This window comes from Rana temporaria, chromosome 1 (assembly GCF_905171775.1).
Source record: "Rana temporaria chromosome 1, aRanTem1.1, whole genome shotgun sequence".
Lineage (NCBI taxonomy): Eukaryota > Metazoa > Chordata > Amphibia > Anura > Ranidae > Rana > Rana temporaria.
The window spans coordinates 558,013,490-558,037,145 of record NC_053489.1 but is presented as its reverse complement, the minus strand read 5'-3'; the positions used below and the strand labels follow the sequence as shown (position 1 = coordinate 558,037,145).

The 23,656-nt window shown below is 39.4% G+C and overlaps 1 protein-coding gene across 3 annotated transcripts in view; it reads right to left on the bottom strand.

Moving 5' to 3' along the window:
• The window catches only part of TENM3 (teneurin transmembrane protein 3), a 1,530,681-nt gene that overhangs the window by 119,550 nt on the left and 1,387,475 nt on the right, over nucleotides 1–23,656 (bottom strand). For all 3 annotated transcript variants that reach the window (XM_040333815.1, XM_040333823.1, XM_040333831.1), the window contains 3 exons: nucleotides 11,765–11,884; nucleotides 8,308–8,569; nucleotides 79–346 (listed from right to left, as the gene is read on the bottom strand). In XM_040333815.1, the coding sequence (XP_040189749.1) occupies nucleotides 79–346; nucleotides 8,308–8,569; nucleotides 11,765–11,884 (650 nt within the window). The remainder of the gene's footprint in view (nucleotides 1–78; nucleotides 347–8,307; nucleotides 8,570–11,764; nucleotides 11,885–23,656) is intronic.

The following is a 23,656-nucleotide window of genomic DNA, read 5'->3' as shown; positions in this document are numbered from 1 at the left end:
ATCAAACAACTACTATCTGACATACTGTAGTACCTAAAATTACTTATTAAATAATATAAATATAGCAGAAATACATACCGACAGCCTCAGACAGTCCATAGACTTTCTGGTTGTATGCATCCGTCTTATCCCATATAAATGTATAGGAAAGTTTGGGGGACGCAGGGAACCATTTTTGGAAAAGTCGTCCGACGACTGCAACCATCAGACGCACTTTCATCAGATTGAATGGTATTACAGAATGTGTCATTGTAATTTTAAGCACAGATTTATATCCTGCAGCTCTCGAACTCAAATAGGATAATTTCAAATCAGTCCCTGGAACTGTTGTTTCTTCGTGAAGCACCTGGTTACAAACAAATGTAAGCAGATTTATGAAATTTGCAAATATTGTAAAGAAACTGTACGCAAATCACTGGAACACAAAAAGTTTAACAAAAGAAAAATATGAATAATAAAAAGTGACTAAATAATTGAAAATACGTTTTCATACACAGGCATGACACAGTGGAGTCTTCTTAGAACTGGGGAAGCATTATATATTCTCATACACAAGCATGAAAGACAAAAGAAGATGCTGAATGTATCCAGCAAACAGGAATGTCTTGGAATAAGTTATAGCCTATGAGCTACTGATGGGCCTGTAGCATTGGCCCATTTTAACCCTGTATATGACTTAAAAAGTATTGTTATGTTTAAGAGTTTATGATCAAGCTGGACTATGACGTAAAGCTAAACGTTTATATTTTGATCTAGATTAAGCAGGGGAGGGTTAGCGCCTCTTTCAGGTTTTCATTGCCATCTATGTGGTGCCCCCTACGTCCTCTTAGAACAGTGTGTGCTTTCTCTCCATTAGGCACAATTTTTTTAGTGCAGAGTGGTGGTTAGAATTTCTGACAAAAAGGTTTTTGCTGTCCCTGCCTTCCTGTTCTACTAACAAACACCCCCCCCCACCTTTTTTTCTAAGAGTTGGGGTATCATTCACTGTAGGGGATAGAAATTTTCTGTCTTTCCAATTCTATTCAAAACTAAAGAACACAATTCAGGATAGAAGTAGGCTTTCATTCCCTTCTCCAAGCTAGGATGTCAGCTCTACAAGCCCAAAGCTCTAACCACTGACCCACTGAACTGATCAATAAGATGTCATTTGCTGCAAACATTTTCTTTGATTGATTAACTCAGAAGAAATAGGAGATTCTGCTATAAGAAATAAAGGGTTATCCAATTTTCCTAGAACTTTATGAGGCAGAAATATGAATGTATTTATAATGCTTTGCTTGGAAACCAAAGAACTGGCTATTTTCTCATCAACCTCAGTCTATCTAGCAGTATCAAAACTGTGCAAAAATGAGTGCAAAGAACATAAATAATGTGAAAAGCTACTAGTAACCATAGGCTCCAAACTGTTCTGATTCAGCAAACTGAAATCAGATTGTCTGCTAGGGGGTTACTACACTTTGCACAACACGACTGCTCTCTTAACTCTGTTAAGCCTAATACACACAGGTCGAATGTTGGCCATCATCGGCCACTTCAATAGAAACCAGCAGACATTTGGCTCGTGTGTACTGCAGCTAGTCCGATAGAAGCTGGCCTTTTGGCCATCTTCTGTCGAAGGGGCATGACCGAAAAACGTCTTTAGGATTAAAAAAAAGTATGCAGAAAATATTTAAGCGAATTAGTATAAAAATCTTCTAAAACATACATGCATTTCTTTATTCAACATTGCTTTTAAAGCATACTTTTATCATTAAGCATGCTTACTAATAATATGCCTATAACCTCAAATGCATTTTGGTGAATAGGATGCCTATTGAAGGAATGTATGCTCCCTTCAACAAGTGTTTTGTTCAGCAACGACTTTATGCAGCATTTTCAATATCAGGTAAATAACTGGCATGACGCATCACTGTAAATTATGCCAAATGGTTTTAGCTTACTGAACAACTTATCTCATCTATAAAGCTGTCGGTTTTGATGAGGTTCCAAGGCACGTGATATATGTGTTGGTTATATTATCAGGCTTGACTCAGTCCTTTATTGTTTTTCTTTTCATGTTGAGGATACATAAAAGGCTCCCACACATTGCTCGCTCTGTTATCGCTGCTCTGTTGCAAAGGGTTTGGCTTTTCCAAATGGGAAACTGACAGACATTTTAACTACAGTCTGATGATTGAAGGTTCTGTGCAGTCATTAGTCATGGAGATTTCAGACTTTTACTTACTCAGATCTGGCAACTAACGCAATCACCTTTATTTCACTTCGAGCCGAAATGACAGGATTACAATCTATAATAAGATTCCTACACAAAGAAGACTAGCATTTATAGTTGCTAAGCCACCGAGCATTGCTCATTTGATATGCATAGCCAAGTGCAGAAAATAAGAATTCAGAGGGTTCCCATGGGAGAGCTTTCAAACATTCCTTTTTATTGGAATATTTTGGCAGAGAGACTTTGCTTTCCTATGTCATTCTCACATTTTATTACCCAGCGTTTTCATTTGTCAGGTTTTCATCTCACTGCCGGATCTTAAATAAAACAGCTGCCTGTAATCTGCAGGTCTCTCCTACAGTTGTTTCAAAAACATAATTACAAAAGCCAGCTTCACCATTTTCTTTTGTCTACTGGGAATATAAACAATTGACCACCGAGTTAAAGATGGGTGAAGCTGGGGCTTAGATCGGAAAAGATGTACAGACTTTGCTACCATACCACATAAAATGGCTTCTATTGTCAGAATGGGAATTTATAAAAAAATATGCAAAGAGAGAATTTGAGTGTTCCTTTGTGAGCACCTCACCCTACCTGCTGTGAACACCTCTTACAAAAGAAACATATACATTTATGAAAATTTCTTGAAACAGAGAATGTATTGTCTCAGTAGGTGTCCTCATTTTTAGAGAAGGAGCCATGGTATAGCTGGGAAAAATAATTATTAACCCCCTTGAGCCTATGACCAGTTACAACATATTTCCAAAAATGTATATATTTTGACACTATTGCCCTGAGTTTTGAATGCTAAATTACATGGACTGAATTTAACAAGGCACAGTAAGACCAGAAGCATGGTATTAAATGCTTGACTTGTATCTTAGTGCAGACTCCTGGTAAAATCAGTGAGACATCCACCATAGCAGGAAATTATGTTTCTGGGGGGCATTCTGTACACATTCTATGTACAGAAAACCTTCAGGTAGCCATATTGCATTACATTTTACAGAAAATTACAGAGCTGCAGATTGAAAAGGAAAGGTCCCTCCCGAGGAAGTGAGTGGCAGCTCACGAAACACTAAATAAGAGAGTATTCAGCGCTGACCAATAAACCACCTAAATAACAAAGATTGCAAGCTAGCACTCAAGGTCAACTCAAAAAACACCTCAGATGAACATATAGCAGAGAACAGTGCAGCGCAATTTTAAATGTCCCTAATAAAGAAACCAAGAACAAAAATCATAAAAAGTCCATAAATAAAGATGAAGGAGCACAAATGATTGTGATGAAAACAAATGCAGTGAAGAGCAAAACGGTTTGACAGGTGACAGTGATCCCTCCATCTCAGACAGACTGGCCTCTGACTTATCCACTCAACCTATAATAGATCATGCACCTGTTAATGAACTCCACCGCAAATAGAATAAAAGAGAAACAATCTAGTGCTCTCTGTATAAAAACTATTTATTTAAATATAATGGCAAGAATATTACTCACATTTAGAAGCACTCTATGCGAGTGCCAGCAAACACAGTGTGTAGTAACATCCAACCAAAATGATGGCTGCGGGTGACGTCAGGTGTAGCTCCTCCCCCCGTACGCGTTACGTCCGTGGGCTGGACTTCATCAGTGTGGGGTGAGTGCTAGATCACATAGAGTTCTTCTAAATGTGAGTAATATTCTTGCCATTATATTTAAATAAAATGTTTTTATACAGAGAGCACTAAATTGTTTTTATTTTATTCTATATGCGGTGGAGTCCATTAACAGGTGCAGAATCTCGATTATTACCCTGAGTGTGGGTTTGCTGCCTAGTGACCTATTATAGGTCGAGTGGATAAGGTGAGAGGCCAGTCTGTCTGAGGTGGAGGGATCACTGTCATCAGTCAAACCGTCTTGCTCATCATTTGTGCTCCTTCATCTTTATCTATGCACTCTTTATGATTTTATTCTTGGTTTCTTTCTTTGGGACATTTAATATTGCGCTGCACTGTTCTCTGCTATAAGCTCACGAAATGCGTTGAGTTCTAAAGATTCATGTATTGACATCCACATTTTCAAGCATGTATCCTACATTGTAATCACTTTAAATCAGCATGCATTGCATTGTAATTAATGTGTTACGATGACAACTGTATCTACCTCAATAAATTATTTTATTATGTTGACTTCTGACTTAGTGGCCATTTGTGGTACACCTCAATTAAAGTCCCAGGTCTACGTTTTTTTTATGTATTAAGGTAATTTTTTAATAACATTTAATTACAATATGACTTTGGTCGCAATTGTGTATGCTATTTTATTTTTTTATTTGCTATTTGGTTTCCCACAAAAGTTTAAATGTTAATTATCAAGATTTGGGTTGGGTGGAAAGAGAAGGAAGTCTATCTATAGCCAATTTGTTATAGTTTTGGATACAGTGGGAAGTATTTAGAACCCCTGATAGGTTTTACTGCTATCCAGGGCCCAGGGGTCTGTTAGTTGTATTTTCCCTAATGACAGAAAGAGAGAGAAACAGGGAAAGGACAACAATAAAAATCGCACAGGGTTCAAGCATTTCTCGTGCTCTTTGTGTTTCTGTTTGAATATATTGTTAAATGAGCTCTGGACAGCACTAATCCCTCCCCATTCAGTCCAAAGCTGAAAAAAAAAGTTTTGACTGTGAATACACTTTAAGATAGGAAATGGTTAGGCTCCAATTGTATGTAGTCTCAGGCCTAGTACACACGAGAGGATTTATCCGTGGATACGGTCCAACGGACCATTTCCGCGGATAAATCCTCTCGAGGATTTCCACGGATTTGGATCCGATGGAGTGTACTCACCATAGGATCGAAATCCGCGCCGAAATCCCATCGTGATGACGTGTCGCGCCGTCGCCGCGATGATGACGCGGCGACGCGGTCATATAATGAATTCCACGCATGCGTCGAATCATTACGACGCATGCGGGGGATCCATTCGGACGGATTGATCCGGTGAGTCTGTACAGACCAGTGGATCAATCCGTTGGGATGGATTCAAGCGGATAGATTTGAAAGCATGTCTTCAAATTTTTATCCGCTTGAAATCCATCCCAGGGGATAAAAATCAGCGGAAACAGATCCGCTGGGTTGTACACACCAGCGCATCTATCCGCTGGAACTGATCCACAGATCAATTCCAGCGGATAGATCCTCTCGTGTGTACGGGGCCTTAGACCTGCATACATATTACATTATAAGTATGTACTTTGAAGGTAAACTATACCTTTCTGTAGTTAAGTCTATTATCCCAGAGGATACATATAAGTTGAATGATATAGTCTGCAGCTATCTATCTATCTGCAGTCTTTTTCCCTGTGCAGTATTTTTAATGTTTAAAGTATCTTTGAAAAATAATAGCTTTTCATTTCATGGCTGTGATCTGCTGGCAAAATAGAATAAAAGATTGCTCACAGACCGGGCTCACTTTTTGTGCAGTCAAGCATGTTGATTGCAAGTGCTTGTTCACAGTCTCTTGCTTATAAATGGTTTATTCAAGTCACATGACAGTGTTTGCTAATCTAAGCTGGATTTCACATGGAAAGCATCCTAGTGAATAGCCTAGAAATATCACAGTGTGAACGTAGATTATATTTACACAGTTACTGGAGTACAAGAGTGACAGACTATATATAAAGTCTGTCAACAATTCTACGAGCGCATTCCAGCTTTTAAAAGAAAAAAATATTAACAAAATAGCCGAAATTATGTTAAATGTATGCTAAGTGCTGTCCATGTGTAAGCTTATGTGGGAAGTTTTTGTTGGTACTGTTGCAAAATCACATATCATCTGTAAATCAACATATACTATAAAACATTTGAGGAAAGTGGTACATAAAATGTATCAAGACTGTGATGGAGGAATGCTGTGAGTCTGAAAATCCAGTGTAGTTTTGTCTAAAGCCCTCAATCGTTCTGGGATTGATCATCAATCTAATGCATTATACTGTCCATTTACCATATAAAGGCACCAATATGGTTTATACTAGATAATTACCATCACTTTATAAGTACTGCAAAAAAAAAAAATAGTCATCTTCTAAAAGAGAGCCTTTGTGGTTGGGGTTTAGGCTTGTGTCGATGACATCAGTCTGAGAAACTTCTGAGCACATTCAGAATACATTGACTGGTGCATGCAAAAAAAGGGAGAAAGGCTGGTGCCATGGAAGTCACCAAAACATTGTTTTATTATTGATGTGAACTACAGTCAAAAAAGTCAACACGTTTCAGCCATCAGGCCATAATTATGGGTGACATTGACTGTTGCATTTGACCTGCAGCTGAAGTCTTTCTCACCTTCTTCAAGTGAGTTTTGCCTTCCCAAAGCCCATCAACACAGGTGCTAAAAGTATATCCTTTATGGCCTGCCAACTCTTTTTACACTTTCCATAATATTACCTCTTCCCCGTCCTTTCTCACAATCACAGATATACTTATATATTTTTATGAATCTCTTTTTTTTTTAGTTAAACCAGTCTCACACTAGATGAGAATGACCTACCCCTCGCTGCCTACATTCTCATGCACATCATGCATCCCAGGAGGATTCAGGGCAATATACAGCATGCACCCATACACCACAGTGTATCATCAGGGGGGCAGCTGCAAAACCAAGACAAGGCAACCAGCTCTGAAGATGTAGGAGAGGTGAATGGAAGCATAAGACTGGGTAAATAGCAGTGGAGAGGAGGATTACAACAGAACAAGGCTGGATTTGTTGGGCATGTTAGTATATTTATTAGTTATAACTTCGCAAAAAAGGTAAATTGGGATAAAAAAAGAGGGGTGATGTTTCTCTCTTTTACTCTGAAGTTCACTGACTGGAAGGAAAAAAGAAAGCTTCTGGCTTTAAATGAAGCCTAGCTATGGCAACAGCTTTTGAACATCAATTAGCCATTGCATGCAATGCGTTCCTATCCAACAATAAACCTTATCCATCTCTTAAATAAAATTTCCCCTTAGGTTAGAAGTCTCATTTGTAAACCTTAGCATATATACAGCTGCTGCAATTAAAGAATATAATCTGAAATTGTGCAGGATACAGCAGTAATTTATTCGGTAGCGATTATTTAACAGCGCAGCACTATTTTTTGTTTTGTTTTTTCTCTTGTGGTTATGTAACCTCCCAGTGCTTTGCAGCATTTATAGAGTCCATAACAAGTAGCGCGGGAATACCTATTCTATATTGTGCAGGATTACTGATATGTTTTCAAATACTTTGTTGTTCTTCATATGTAAGTGTAAATGTGTCTGAGGAAGGGGGGGTTTCCTCCACAACATACATAAAACTTTTCTGTATATCTACAGCACTGCCTGTCATAAATAAATAGGGTCTTTGCTTCTCTGAACTGTAGGAGGACTCTTATGCCGCGTACACACGATCATTTTTCGGCATGAAAAAAACGTTGTTTTTAAAAAAATGTCATTTAAAATGATCGTGTGTGGGCTTCACATAATTTTTCGGGTTCTGAAGAACGACAATTTTTTTCCCGAACATGCTGCGTTTTTTAATGACGTTTTAAACTATGTCGTTTTTCGGGTTGTAAAAAATGATTGTGTGTGGGCTAAAACAACGTTAAAAACCTGCGCATGTTCAGAAGCAAGTTATGAGACGGGAGCGCTCGTTCTGGTAAAACTACCGTTCATAATGGAGTAAGCACATTCATCACGCTGTAACAGACAGAAAAGCGCGAACCGTCTTTTACTAACACGGAATCAGCTAAAGCAGCCCCAAGGGTGGCATCATCCGCATGGAACTTCCCCTTTATAGTGCCGTTGTACGTCTTGTAACTCACCGCGCTTTGCTAGAGCATTTTAAAAAAACGATGGTGTGTGGGCAACGTCATTTTAATGATGAAGTTGGAAAACCTTTTTTTTTTCCTACATGCCGAAAAACATAGTTTTTTTTTCATGCCGAAAAATGATCGTGTGTACGCGGCATAACTGCTTAATTTTCTGTTTGGGTTAAATGTATAACAAAGCTTTCACTCTGCTTAAACGCATACTGAGTATACCTTCACAGAGAGCAAATGCAATACAACAGGATTAAGTTAAACAGAATAGAGTTATACCTGTGTCTCAGGAATTATGGGGCTATCTTCAGGAGAGGATCTGAAAAAAGTTGACAAAGGAGATGATACTATGACCGGGATCGGCCGGACAAACCCACTCAGGTCACAACTAGGGATGTCATTCTCCTCTTTCTTCATTACCAAGGTGTCCATCACATAAAATACATTCCACGGAATCCAAACTGTGTGATATTGTGTCAGAAACGGAGCCCTTTCAAACATGAGTGTAAGAGATGCACCTCCATTCGCAACCAGATCAAACCTGCACAGACACAAGGAGAAAAAAAAAAAAAGCTTTGATAAAATAAAATAGTGGAATCTAATACTAACAAGCTCTGGTTGGCCCTGTGTGTTCCAAATGAAAAGAAGCAGCGATGGTACTATGCCAGCAGATGCCGAGCTTGTAATAATAGGAAACGCTACACAGCAAAGCCCAAAGAGCTCTGCTGGGTTTAAAGAATATTGATTTATTTGCTGTATATGATAACCTTTATTGTATCAACATGAAAATCAGCCTGAACATGCAGTTTCCAGGCTACAATGGCCCAACTTCATTCCATCACATCTGGTAGAGGGCTCCCAGAACCACAAGCATCACGGCGCACTTTCTAATTTAGTGCTTATCTGCTTATATCATCTTAGCTCCAGCCTAGAGACATAAGAGAGGAAAGCGATGTGGGACTGTTATACACAGGATCTAACTAGGATCTAACTAGGCTGCAGAACATGTCTGCAAAACAGGAGAGATGCCAGGAATAAACAAGAACCAGGAGACCGTAATGCAGCCTGGGGGCAAGACTTGCAATTATTACCGAGGATCAGCCTTACGTTCTAAATCATGTATAGCACAGGCAGCCCCCAACAAACCTAACCTAAAGACATGTATCAAAATGTGACACATAATTATGTAAAGTGCAGGAATGTAATCGTGGCAGGAAGTGGGAACAAATGCATATGTATACATATGTATACATATTTATTTTATCACACATCAATCTTTCATGATCTAGTTGACCCTCTTCATTCTTACCTGTAACAGGAATCTTAATGAAGTACAGTACTGTATATATCAAGTCACATAAAACTGAGATTTAGGATCCAATGGTAAATGAAAAGTATAACAATAGGATTTATTAGGCAAACTCAATTAGAAACTGGGCAGGCACGTCGTTAATGTCTGTTATTTTTCACAATTTATTAGTACTATTATGGACAACTTTAGAAGTATTTACTCCATACGTGTTCAGATATAGGTTCAATTTTCATAACAGCCTTTTGCACATTTTTCCAATATGGTAGTGTAACCTAATATACCTACCATGGTGTCTTTTTGGTATAATCTTTTATTTGCACAGGCCCCTTTAGCACATTTTTTAATTATGTTCATGTTCAGTTTTAGCCGTGTTTGCTTAAAAAAGGTAGTTTTATACTTTTACTGTTATATTTTTTAGTTACCACAAAATATTAGATAATGTTAATTACTCATCTACTGTCAAAGTAATAGCCATGGTGAAATATCTATTGAGATATACAGTAGGTTTTATTTTTGGCTGTTTTGCTTCAATATTAATAAACGACAGGTTTTAAATCTTAATGAAGGTTGGCAATGTTCACAAAGCTCATCATGAAATCTTATCTATGGCGTAGCAATTGATTGACTAATAATCCAAATGGTTATCAGTTTGCAACACTGTCATGTTACAACAAATAATTTAGGTGATATATCTGGATGTCATCTCTGATAAGGTCATCATGCTGCTCTCAGTGACATTGTCTTTCTTTTTGTAAATCAGAAGACCTGCATATTATCTATGGGAAAAAGTCATTGAAATCCCCTGCCACCATACATCCTCAAGGACCTACAAGCAGCTTCACATTGCGTACCCATAATAGTTCTGCCAGTGCTGACATCTACATCAACCTTCCCTGAATCAATGAACATTGTACGTTTTGCTTGCTTGAGGTTTCATATTTTGATAACTATGTTCAGGGGTCAAGTCCTGGGGAAAAAAGTGTGGGAACTCCCACCAAAGATCCACTCCCCCACCAAAACAAAAAAAAATAAAAAATTATACGCTCATATGCATAATTACTAAACCACATGTTGTTGTTTTTTTCGATCCACTGTACCTTAGTAATCCTTTATGTTACTGGCCGCTTCCTGTATATGGATTAATCGGGTAGTGTGCGGGTATTCCGTCACTTCCTCGATGCTGCAATGTCTACAGGAAGTGGCAAGTAACATAAAGGATTACTAAGGTTTGCCTGCCCCTGACAGTGACTCGAGCTGGGCATCACCGCTTAGTGAATGATTGGCTCGGGCGGCTCGGCTGCTCTAGTCCTGCAAAGGGAACTGAGTTCCTGCTGTGAAAAAAGTGCAGGAACTCCGTTCCCACGCGTTCCCGCAGGACTTGACCCCTGACTATGTTCATACAGTACACAGAACCCCTTCTATTGGTTATTTTTACATTACAGTTACCATCACTTCTGAACAAGTACCAATATCAAATAAGGGGGAGAGCGTCCAATTACAGGTTGAGAGCAGGTAGGTTAGTGAGCTGTATGTCTTAAGTGTGGTAGAGGAAAGCCTGGTTACCAACCAGGGCAGTGTCTCAGGATTTGCTGGACAAAATACATATCCTTTGACACGTAAACAGCTCTCTTATATGTATTTCAGCTGTGTGTTTGTCTGCAGTTTAACTTTAAAATTGTAGTAAACTCTAATTATTTTTTTAAATGGGCCAGTGCTATATTATGCCATAATTTGCAAATATGCATCGAATAATAGGAAATTATGACCGATTCCCCTTTGCCTTACCTTGGCCTTCCAGCGCTGAGCTATCACCTCTCTCCTGGAGCTTCCATCTTTTCTTGGTCTTCCTTTTGGGTCCACGCTCTTTGGCATTTTAAATTGCTGGGCCACAATGATGTCACTCCCGCACATGCAAATGGGAGCCATGATCATGGCGAGGCACTCTCTGCATTAACGGCACACTCAGTGAGTCCTGAATGCACAGCTATTGCACATGAACCGGTGACGTCATTGGCTTCAGCCAATATAAATATCTTCTAGTTTAGAAGATATTCAGTCTGCCTACAGGTAATCCTCATAAACTTACCAGTAGGTACAAGTTTATAATAAGAGTTCATCCACTTTAAGGTTTTAAAATGCTAACACATACTAATAAGATTATTCAGAAATCTCATTTATATGTTTATCTAACAAAACATTGAAAATACTGTACATTCCCTTTAAAGTAATACTGGGTCCCTTACAGAATCAGAATATTGACAATTTTAATACAGACAAATTACATTTTGCCGGCTGCTATTGCAATCTGTATTAATTCAGTAATAAACCTTTGCTGAAAATGAAAGAGCAGAGTCGTAAAATATGGCATTTCCTTTTGCCTTTTACTATGTACACCCCCAGTTATTTTTCGGTTTATGTACTCACATCCCATCCTGGCGTGTGATTGTATATCCATAGTTGGGGTAATGTAGAAATGACACATTGACTCCAATGAGCGGTGTTCCATCAGCTGTGAGAAGTTGGCCTCGGATTACAGATGCAAGGCTGCAGACAGAGAGGGAGAGAGAACACAAGACTTCAGGTTATGTATACACTTGCTTCCTGAGAGGTGATTCACGGTATAATTCCCCGCTTCACTACCTCAGGTGGTTTAGTGTGAAGTTCCCGCATCATAAAGCTGCCCAATGGTGAGCACCTCTAGCTAGAGCAGAAAAACACAATAAAATCCTTGTGGTGGAGTAGTAACCTTTTCAACATTAACCTTTAATATTCTACTTCAGAGCTGAAGGGTCTGATAAAATATGTCCCTGCATATAAACCTTAAATTTTTACAACGGACCTTCATTTGCATTTGAAAAAGGCAGAAAATCACTGAAACAGCCTGAATATCTTAAAGAAATGGGATGCATGTAAAGCACATGCTCCAACAGCAAGTCAATTACATTTTTCCTTTATATATATTACATTTGTTGCTTTCCATTTTGTATGCACAGTGGACACCCTATCGGCAAATGATCTGGCTGTGACAGTTATATAATGTCCCTATTTTATTCTTAGGCCCCAAACACACGACCGAACATGTCCGCTGAAACTGGTCCGCGGACCAGTTTCAGCGGACATGTTTGGTCGTCTGTACGGCCTATTGGACAGGTTTCCAGCGGACATTTGTCCAGCCGACCGTTTTCCAGCGGACAAAAATTTCTTAGCATGCTAAGAAACATGTCCGCTGGAAGCCTGTCCGTCGGACATGTTCGGTCGTCTGTACAGACTCACTGTACATGTCCGCTCGGCCGAAAGCCCTCGCATGCGTCAAAGTGATTCGACACATGCGTGGAAGCATTGACCTTCCAGGGCTGCGCCTGTCGCCGCGTCATCGTCGCGGTGACGGCGCGGCCACGTTACCGCATATCGTGTCCGCGCGGATTTCTGTCTGATGGTGTGTACAACCATCAGACAGAAATCTACGAGCGGACATGTCCGCTGAAAACAGTCCAGCAGACCGTTTTCAGCGGACAGTCCGTCCGTGTGTACGAGGCCTTAAAGAGATGAAAAAAAAAATGTCTCACATACAGGACCTCTGAATGGGAAAATTCCTATTTTAACTTGCTTCACTGAAGAAATACACAGGGTCCCACTACTAACCTGAACATGCTAGTTCACTGACTGTGAAACTGATCCAATGTCTTTAGTGCCTTCTGGGTCACTCACCCCGGACAAGAATATAAAGGGATTTGACTCTGCTGGGGCTATGCTTGCTGCATGCACTTTCAGGATCAGTGATTTGGAAACTATTGAAGTCAGAGGTACCAGTGCTTTCAGAAGGAAGTCTGCAATGGTTCCCACCATATTTCCATCAGTACAGGTTTCCCTTAAAGTGGTTGTAAACTCTTATAATCATTGACATGACTAGCCTCAGATGATACAAAATGACTGAAAGAAATATTCCTACATAAGTTGTACCTGTTTAGCTGCTGTTCTCTTTTCTCTACAGCCTCCTAAAGCAGACTGTTTACACAGCATTTCAGTGCTACAGAAGGCAGGGAGCAGGGATTTGATGTCACACAGTGCAAGCATAGAGCATGGAATTGAGTGTAATCTGGGTGGAAGGAAAGGACACACACCCCTTTATACAGTCTCATAGGGAAACATGCACAGCTGAGGCTGTCAATCATCTATTCTGGAGCCCCCTGCCTGTTTATCCCCTGGATTTGTCTGGTGTTTGCAGAGATTGTCAAAAGTGACTCTGCAGATAGCAGATAATTACAGAAATGACACTTGGTTCTTTGGATCAAGGCAAGAGCAAACTATAGAAGGATATGCTTTGTTAATTTTTCATTTTAAATTCCAACTCTAGCCAAACTTTTTTTTATTTTAGGCAGAGCAGGTATAGAATCGCTTTAGGGTTTTTATTGCAGTCTGTGTTCTCATTGGGTATATCTAGCCTCACTTCCCGTTGGGCTAGGAAATTATGGGAAATCTCCCTGGCAGGGACATAGGTCAGAACTTCTTTCAGATTTTAATTACTGCAAGTTTTACTATCTCAGTAACAGCCGCTGCACCGATTTCTCATCTGCTTGTCACTGGGACAGAAATCTCAACAATGCGATCGGAGACACCACTAAAAAAATAAGTAATATGCTTCCTAAGTCTATCCAAAAGAAAATTTGGCTGGAGATGGATTTCATGAGCTCTGTGGGCATCAATGCATCTGAAGCTACATACATTAATGATTGAAAGGCTTCATCTATATTACAGTTCTTTTAAGCAGTACATGTTAAAGCATTTCTTCAGTGTCTCCTTCAGGGAAGAGGTAAACCTAAATGTACATTTCTACATTTTACAGTTATAATTCTATTTTATGCCCTTGGATTTAATACACATTTTGAAAACAGCATTGCTATCTTAAAGTGGGCCTAACTGCAAACTTCTCCATGGTAAGTGTATGCATACTAATTAAGATTATCAAAGGGTCGTCCACTTACTACACCAAAATGGTCCATAGATGGCATAATCATGTAAATTCTAGTGCCTGCACCAACTGTTTTTGACTGTGTACATACGGAATGTCTCACACACAGATCAGTCCCCTGCTTCCACCTCTTGAGAACCGTAGTAACTGCCTTAAAGTTGCAATGGGCCTGACATAGAACTATATATATCTATATATATATATATATATATACACATATATATAGATATATATGTATATATAGATATATATGTATATGTATATATATATATATATATATATATATATATAGATATATATATATATATATATATATATATATATATAAAGATATATCTATATATTTATATATAGATATATATATATATATATATATATATATATATATATATATATATATATATATATATATATATCTATATATAATGTATATACACACACACACATTTACTGTATAATTATATGAAACCTATATGAAACCCAGTCAGTCAAATTACATATAGGCTTTAACATCCAAATGTCAATTTTAAAAGTACTTTTTATTGTTTTGAGTCTCAATCTTTCAGTAACATATTAACTGGTGATCCTGCCATGATCATTCTTGTTCAGGTACTACTTGTTATAGAGTGACAACACTTTGTCTCCCAATTGTGGTCCAGTTTTTGTCACCCCATCACATGGGATTCCAATGAAGACTACAAGTGGTCGTTTCAACACACATTGTACATGGTCCATACCTTCCAACTTTTTGAGATGAGAACAAGGGACACCTATAAGCAAACATATGTAGGCATAGGACACAAGAATTGCACAACAAAAATTATTAGTTAAACCCACGAGTGCTTTTTTTTTTTACCACTACTATTCCTTTATACTGGCTTTTGAAATTTACAAATGCAGCAATTTAAAGATTGGATGAATGGTTTTGCACTGGGAAACACTTTTTGAAAGGTAAAATGTGCATTTTATATAAAACTACATAAATCAGACTAAAATGAGGGACAAATGAGGGGGAAAGAGGGACAGAGGGTCTTTGTTCCAAATCAGGGACAGTTCCTTGAAATCTGGAACAGTTGGGAGCTAAGCATGGTCCACCACATTCAGGAAACCAGCTTTTATTAATGCCATATAGTCATCACCGGAGCACATGTATGTAGACAAAATGTGGCTACAAAAAAAGCTGCAGGAGATCATAATTATCGAGAATAAATAAAGGATAAAAAAGGTAAAAAAAAATATTTTTATTGAAATGGCATTCATTTATGATACATAGTAAGCATCTAAAATGAAGGCAACCTATAATAAGTTTTATTTGTCTGCAAAATAATATTTGTGTTTGCTGGGGCATGTCAGGAATGTATCCACGCAGTTATTGATAGTTTTGTGAATGCTATTAGTCAAGCGCCAATGCAATTTATCTGTCATTTCTGGAAACCACGATTAGGGAATTTTGCCATAAACCATCAAAATACACTGTGTGCATTTTATCGCCCAACTGACGTCTGTATTTGCATCTGACATGTATGCCCGCTCACACCTGGCATATCCACTAATTCTTACACTGAGTGCTTCCATATCCATTAACCATTTCTAAAAGCAATTACAGATCTTTAATGAATTGGAAATGTCCTTGAAATAGAAAATGGTGGCTAAGAATAGCAAACTTTTATTGAATCCCTAGGATGCTTTAACTTATAATAATATGCCCTGTGGTCACTTACTTAAATGGTTCTAATGCAAAACCTAATAGCTGACCTGTCGTTTGGTGAGAAGTATGGTCATTGAGAACCAACTGTACTTATACAAGCACTGTAGACATAAAGCCTACAATATCATTTCCTACTAAAAAGTCTAATATTGCCTAATGAAAGGCAAGGTACTAAATGATTAGTCTATTCATTTACAGGAGCTATAAAAGCTCTCACAAATGTATAAGCCTCCAAGCTTTCGACGTGTCAAATATCTGGCACTTGCACGGAGAAAAGTATTCTTTCCAATTAATTTTGCAGCAATTGGTACACCTGATGGGAACAGGAAAGGAGAAGATTTAGAGGGGGCAATAAGGAACATTTGTGCAACAACTTTTAATCAACTGCTGTGCCTAACTGCATTAATACTGGTAAATTACCTTAGACCCAGGAGTTCTAGTGTAAATCATCTTCCTTTACTCAGCAGGACACAAGGCACCTGCTCTTGCTTACTGCTAGTATTTCACTTCATTACTGCTTTAATAAAATACCATTTGGGCTGATTAAGAAATCACAGATTCATAACAAATGTTTTCTTTGCAATTATTAAAAAAAAAAAAAAATTAAGTAAGCACATTCTTATGTTATTTTATGACATTTCATTAAGAATTCTGGAATAGAGTTTACACCGTTCTTTGTTGATTTTTTTTGTAAAAGACTGTTGCTTTTCTCATTTGGAATACATCAGGCTGATGTCATTAGCACCTTGCTAGGTGGAGAGGCTGAGAATGGAATACATTGCGCTGCAAGGACATCTGGAACTAAATGTGTTGAAGGTAACAATGGAAATCAAAATCGGGAAAGAAATGTTCAAACAGACTTTGAAAAATATGTGTGAAGAGCAGATAGACTGAGGAATGCAGCCAGGGACTGAATAAGTAGCGTACACAATTACTTCAAGGGTGCTTGAAATAAAATAACACCTAAAAAATCAAAACGGACTGTAATTATAGAAATATTGCAGGCTGATTACGTTGGAATGTTTTTGTGAGTATATGAGAAATAAAATAGTCTTGGCACTCTCTAGACATCCACAGCTGCATAAATGAGGGATTTTGGCCCAATTGTTGGGTTATCGCTGTTTTCCATTATAAACTAATGTTTGGCTATGATTGAGAGCACACAAGTTACATGTTCAAAAGGTTTTATTTATTGATATGTTGCATGAAGCAGTGGTATATGTTGACTTCTTGGGCCTTGAAATCAGCTACTAATAATAGAGTGTGGGCTTAACCAGTGACGTCATCACGCCTGCTGACTGTTGAAAGCACAACGCTGTATGCTGATCTCTGTATTCACATACTAAGTGCCTGTCTGTATGCAATAAAGGAGATATTATTGCAGTGTTACACTATGTAACCTCATGCTTAAGTTGATCTATTAATCTGAGTTGGATATGCTGAACCAAGCTTAATTTCCTGTGGGCTGTTACACAAGCGTTACATGATCTCTGTTTACTTGCGATCATGTGGATCTGGAAAGAGGCTTTGTGGATAGTGGTGGAGATCCTCTGATTTGAATATTCACCTGCTGGCTTCACCTTCACAGTTGATGAATTGCATTGACATTTATGATTCACATTTGAACAACTTCTTGTACACTGGGGGGTTACTAAAACTGGAGAGTGCAAAATTTGGTGCAACTGTACATAGAAACCAATCAGCTTCCAGGTTTATTGCCAACGCTTAACTGAACAAACTGAAGTTAGAAGCTAATTGGCTACCATACACAGCTGCACCAGATTCTGTGTGCTCCAGTTTTAATAAATGCCCCCCACTATGTTTTGAACTGTGAGCATTTTGTGTAGTAATTATTTTGGTATATGTTTTTTTTTCATTTAATTTAATCACAGGAAGCACACCTATTTGCTTATATTGATTTTTATTTGTCTGGTATTCAGATAATTGAATTTTGTAGCTTCTAATAAGGAATTATTTTGGGGGGATACACTCAGAACTTTTTAACTTATTAAATTAATACAGAATGTTTAAAGTGGTTGTAAAGGCTCAAGGTTTCATTAATTCTATGGATTAAGGTAAACAACCTTCTATCTGCAGCAGGCCCCTCAGCCCCCCACACCAATAATTACCTCTGTCCCATCTCGATCCAGTGATGGGCAGTGGCTCAACTGGGTCTCTTCCTCCTCATTGTCTCCCGCTGCTGTCAATCACAGCCAGTGAGCTAATGAGAAGAGGGGGGCAGGGCTGAGCCATGCTCCATGTTTGGATGGGCACACAGCAGCGGCTCCGGAGAAAACCTGCTCGGGTAGGGAGAAGCGATGGGCTTGGAGTGCTGACAGGGGACTCAAGAAGAGAAGGATTGGGGCTACTTTGTGCAAAACCACTGCACAAAGCAGGCAAGTATGACATGTTTGCTATTTTTCTGCCTTTAATATCACTTTAAAGTGATACAATTAAGCAAAGGTAGAACTTCAATGCTTCTTACTACAGAGTATCAAAAATAAAGATGACACTTAAGCTCGATGGCTTTGGTTAGAATACCTCTGATGGGTATCCAGGAATGTTACTCATATCCTAAACCAAACTCATAAAGGAAGCTCTGAATAATACAGAACAACCCTTTCTACCTGAAAATACTTACAGTCTTGTGTATCAATGTGTTCTTACTAAGAACGTTAATTCTGCCCAACTCCAATCAGTATTAGACCTGACCAGGTTAAGGCTACACTTTTTCTACTACGCTAATTCTTTTTTTTTTTGTCAAATAACTTTTTATTCATTTCTTAAAGTATAATTTCATATAGTAAACATATAGTTCCAGCAAACAAAATTCAATGGATAAGCAATACAAGAATTTTTCCCATATATGATCTGGCAAAAGAGTATTGGAGCCCAGGGAAAAGTGCAATCCGTACATCTGGACTGTCTAATGAAGGGTCTCGTCAATGCCTGGGGGAGGCCATGAAGATAAAAATCAAAGCACGGAAAAACATGACAATATTGGTAACTGGAGAGGAAAAGGGAAATCCAAGTGAAAAACAGAAACCTGGGGAAATCTAGATACACTGTCAATTTTAATCTCATGCTACTATGAGATTTAATGGTTTGCTGTCTGTCCCCTGCATATGGCACAGGGTGCTTCTATAATAGTATTTGCAGAGCAGACTGGGATCACTAGCTCTGCACCTGCTGACTGCTAATGCAGATTAAAAATTCAAAGCAAGGGAGCCTGTCTGGGAGAACACAGATTTGACCAAAATAATTTAAAATGATTGTAAAGTCTATTTTTTTAAAACAAACTCATTTAGCCGGATTCTTCTGATACGCCGCGTAAGTGCACTGATGCGCCGTCGTATCTATGCTCCTGATTCTTGAAATAAGATACGCTTGAATTTTGGCTCCATCCGACCGACGTAAGTCTCCTACGCCGTCGTATCTTGGGCGCATATTTACGCTGGCCGCAAGGGACGCTTCCATTGATTTACGCGTCGAATATGCAAATGACCAAGATACGCCGATTCACGAACGTACTTGCGCCCGTCGCAGTAGTATACACCGTTTACGTAAGGCGTACGTCCGGCGTAAAGTAATTCCACCTATAGGAGGCGCATCCCATGCAAAGGTATGGACGACGGAACAGCTGTCGGATTTTACGTCGTTTAGGTAAGTCATACGTGAATGGGGCTGGGCGTAGGTTACATTCACGTCGTAGGCATTGAGCCGTCGTATCTTAGGGAGTATATGCGACGTGATTCTGAGCATGCGCCGTTCGTTCGGCCCTTCATTTACATGGGGGTCACGGTTAATTTAAATGTATCACGCCCACTACCTCCCTACTTTGAATTAGGCGAATTTACGTTACGCTGGCGCAACGTAGGGAGCGAGTGCTTTATGAATACTGCTCTTGCCTTTCAGATTTACGTCGGCGTAGCGCATATGAGATGCGCTACGCCGGCACAAAGATGCGCCGAGCTACCTGAATCTGGCCCATTATATTTATCTATTATGTGCAAATGAATTCCATAACGTTGCCCCGATCCTCCTCTGCCGAGGTCTCCTGCCAGCGCTCCTGGCTCCTCCCCATCTCAGTGTGTCACCACAGGAAGACACTTCCTATGGTAACAAACCCACAGTCTCGATCCTTGTCCATAGACACAGGCCCCGTGCCCTATTCCCTTCCTCACAATATTTGACTGACAGCTGCTTCAACAATGCCTCTAAGAGCGGGGAGAGACGAGCACAGCGCTGGAGCGAGTGAGGACTTAGGTAAGTATATGGGGTGGGGGGGTTTTAGGGGGCGATACATCTTTTATCTATTTTTACCTTATTGCTAGGAGTGCATTAAAGGTAAACAATATTTAGGCTTTAGAAATACTTTTAAAGCCCATGTCAAGGAATCACGTCATTGGCAACTTGCTAACTGGAGCAAAATCCTTGGAGGAATGAGGAGTGGGCTTCCATTAGGGGCGTAAGCTAAGGGGAGGCTCAGCTAAATCTAGCTGCCTGGACACACATCTGCAGATACAAATCTTGCATACAATCTGGGGAACTCTAGTGCCGTGTACACACAGTCGCACTTTTGACCGGCCAAAAATCTGTCGGAATTTCCGACAGAAAAATAGAGAACCTGCTCTCTATCTAAGTTTGTTGGAAATTCCGACAGAGAAAGTCGGATGGGGCATACACACGGTCGGAATATCTGATGAAAAGCTCCCACCTGACTTTTTCCATCGGAAATTCTGACCGTGTGTACGCGGCTTAGGAGTTGTGGAGCAGCCAATTGATTACTACACACTTCTGAAATTCTTGCATGGTCACTTTTGCCACTGTCTACATCCTGAAGACTACAATTTGGGGTAGCTTGCCACCACCTGCATGTTGTCAGCTGACTGATCTGTTAGGTAAACAAACTATGTATGGCAGATATTATAGCTTCCACACAATGATATTATTTTGCATGCAGTCAGTAGCCACACAGTTTCTCACAGATGAACAGTGAATTTATGACCAAGAATACAAGTACTAGTAATACAGGTGCATCTCAGAAAATTCGAATATCATTAAAAAGTAAACTTATTTCAGTAATTCAATTAAAAAGTGAAACTCATATTATATAGATTCATTACACACAGAGTGATATGTTTCAAGCACTCCTTTCTTTTAAATTTGATGATTATGGCTTACATCCAGTGAAAACCCCAAATTCAGTATCTCAGAAAATTAGAATATTATATAAGACCAATAAAAAGGGATTTTTAATACAGAAATGTTGGCTTACTAAAAGTATGTCCATGTACAGCATTGTATGCACTCACTACCTGGCCGTGGCTCCTTTTGTATGAATTACTGCATCAATGTAGCGTGGCATGGAGGCGATCAGCCTGTGGTACTGCTGAGGTGTTATGGAAGCCCATGTCGCTTTGATAGCAGCCTTTGGCTCATCTGCAATGTTGGGTCTGGTGTCTCATCTTCCTATTGACAATACCCCACAGATTCCCTATAGGGTTTAGATCAGGCGAGTTTGCTGGCCAATCAAGCACTGTGATACCATGATCATTAAACAATATATCAGTACTTTTGGCAGTGTGGGCAGGTACCAAGTCCTGCTAGAAAATTAAATCGGCATCTCCATAAAGCTGGTCAGCAGAGGGAAGCATGAAGTGCTCTAGAATTTCCTGGTAGAGGGCTGCACTGACTTTGGACTTGGTAAAACACAGTGGACCAACACCAGCAGATGACATGGCTCCCCAAATCATCACTGACTATGGAAACTTCGCACTGGACCGCATGAAACTTTTCTGTGCCTCTCTGCTCTTCCTCCATAGTATGGGACCTTGATTTCCAAATATAATGAAAATTTTACTTTCATCCAAAAAGAGGATTTTGGAGCACTGAGCAACAGTCCAATCCTTTTTCTCCTTAGCCCAGGTCTGACGCTTCTGATGCCGTCTCTGGTTCAGGAGTGGCTTGATACAAGGAATGCGACAGTTGTAGCCCATTTCCTGGATACGTCTGTGTGTGGTGGCTCTTGAAGCACTGACACCAGCCATAGTCCTCTCCTTGTGAATCTCCCCCAAACTACGGTTATCCTTTTTGCTTGTGCACCTTTTTTTATCACACTTTTCTTCCACTCAACTTACCATTAATATGCTTGGATACAGCACTCTGTGAACAGCCAGCTTCTTTAGCAATGACCTCTTGTGACTTACGCTCATTGTGGATGGTGTCAATGACTGTCTTCTGGACAACTGTCAAGTCAGCAGTCTTCCCCATGATTGTGTAACTTACTGAACCAGACTGAAAGGTCATTTAAAAAGCTCAGGAAACCTTTATAGGTGTTTAAGTTAATTAGCTGACTAGAGTGACACCATAAGTCTACAATATTGAACTTTTTCACAATAATCAAATTTTAAAAGATACTGGATCTTGAGTTTTCAATAACTGTATGCCATAATCATCAAAATTAAAATAAAGAAATGCTTGAAATATATCACTCTGTGTGTAATGAATCTATATAATATATGAGATTCTCATTTTGAACTGAATTACTCAAATACAATTTGCTTTTTGATGATATTCAAATTTTTTAAGATGCACCTGTATATTACAAAAATCTCTCTAGGACAGGGGTGTCAAACTGGCGGCCCTCCAGCTGTTCCGAAACTACAAGTCCCATCATGCCTCTGCCTGTGAGAGTCATGCTTGTAACTGTTAGCCTTGCAATGTCTCATGGGACTTGTAGTTTTGCAACAGCTGGAGGGCCGCCAGTTTGACACCCCTGCTCTAGGAGGTATACATTCTTAGCTTTGTAGACAAAGGCCACTCATTATTATTTTTTTCTAATTTATATTCCTAGGTGGCCAGTGCATAGAAATATGCACAGAGTTAAAAATTACAAATGTCATATACAAATTCAGCTTTTTAAAAGTAAAAAGGGAGCAAAAACAGAACCAAACCTTACTGCTTGGGCAGTATTGTCTTATTCTGTTGGGGGGAGTATACTGGGAATTCTGTAATGAATACACTCTTCTTTTGATGCTACTTTAATATATGTGTATTAGTGTGAGATGGACTCTAAGGCCGCATACACACGATCGGTTATCCCGATGAGAACGGTCTGATGGACCGTTTTCATCAGTCCAAACCGATCATGTGTGGGCCCCATCGGTTATTTATCCATAGGTTAAAAAAAGCAATCTTGTTTTAAATATAACCGATGGATACCTAACCGATATAAAAAAAAAGATCGTTTGTAGGCACGTCCATTTAAAAATCCACGCATGCTCAGAATCAAGTCGACGCATGCTTGGAAGCATTGTACTTCGTTTTTTTCAGCACGTCGTTGTGTTTTACGTCACCGCGTTCTGACACGGATCGGATCGGTGTGTAGGCACGACTGACCATCAGTCAGCTTCATCGGTTAACCGATGAAAACGGTCCATCAGACCGTTTTCATCGGATGGACCGATCGTGTGTACAGGGCTTAACCCTTGGCATACAACCTCTGGAAGTGGAATCTCACTCAGTGCGAAGTGGCCAAATGTTATGTGGACCAGTCAGTTCTGATGGCTGGGTTGGAGTTGGATGATAGTTTAATCATTTATCCACACGATCCTAAAGGGTCCTGTCAGAAACCTCT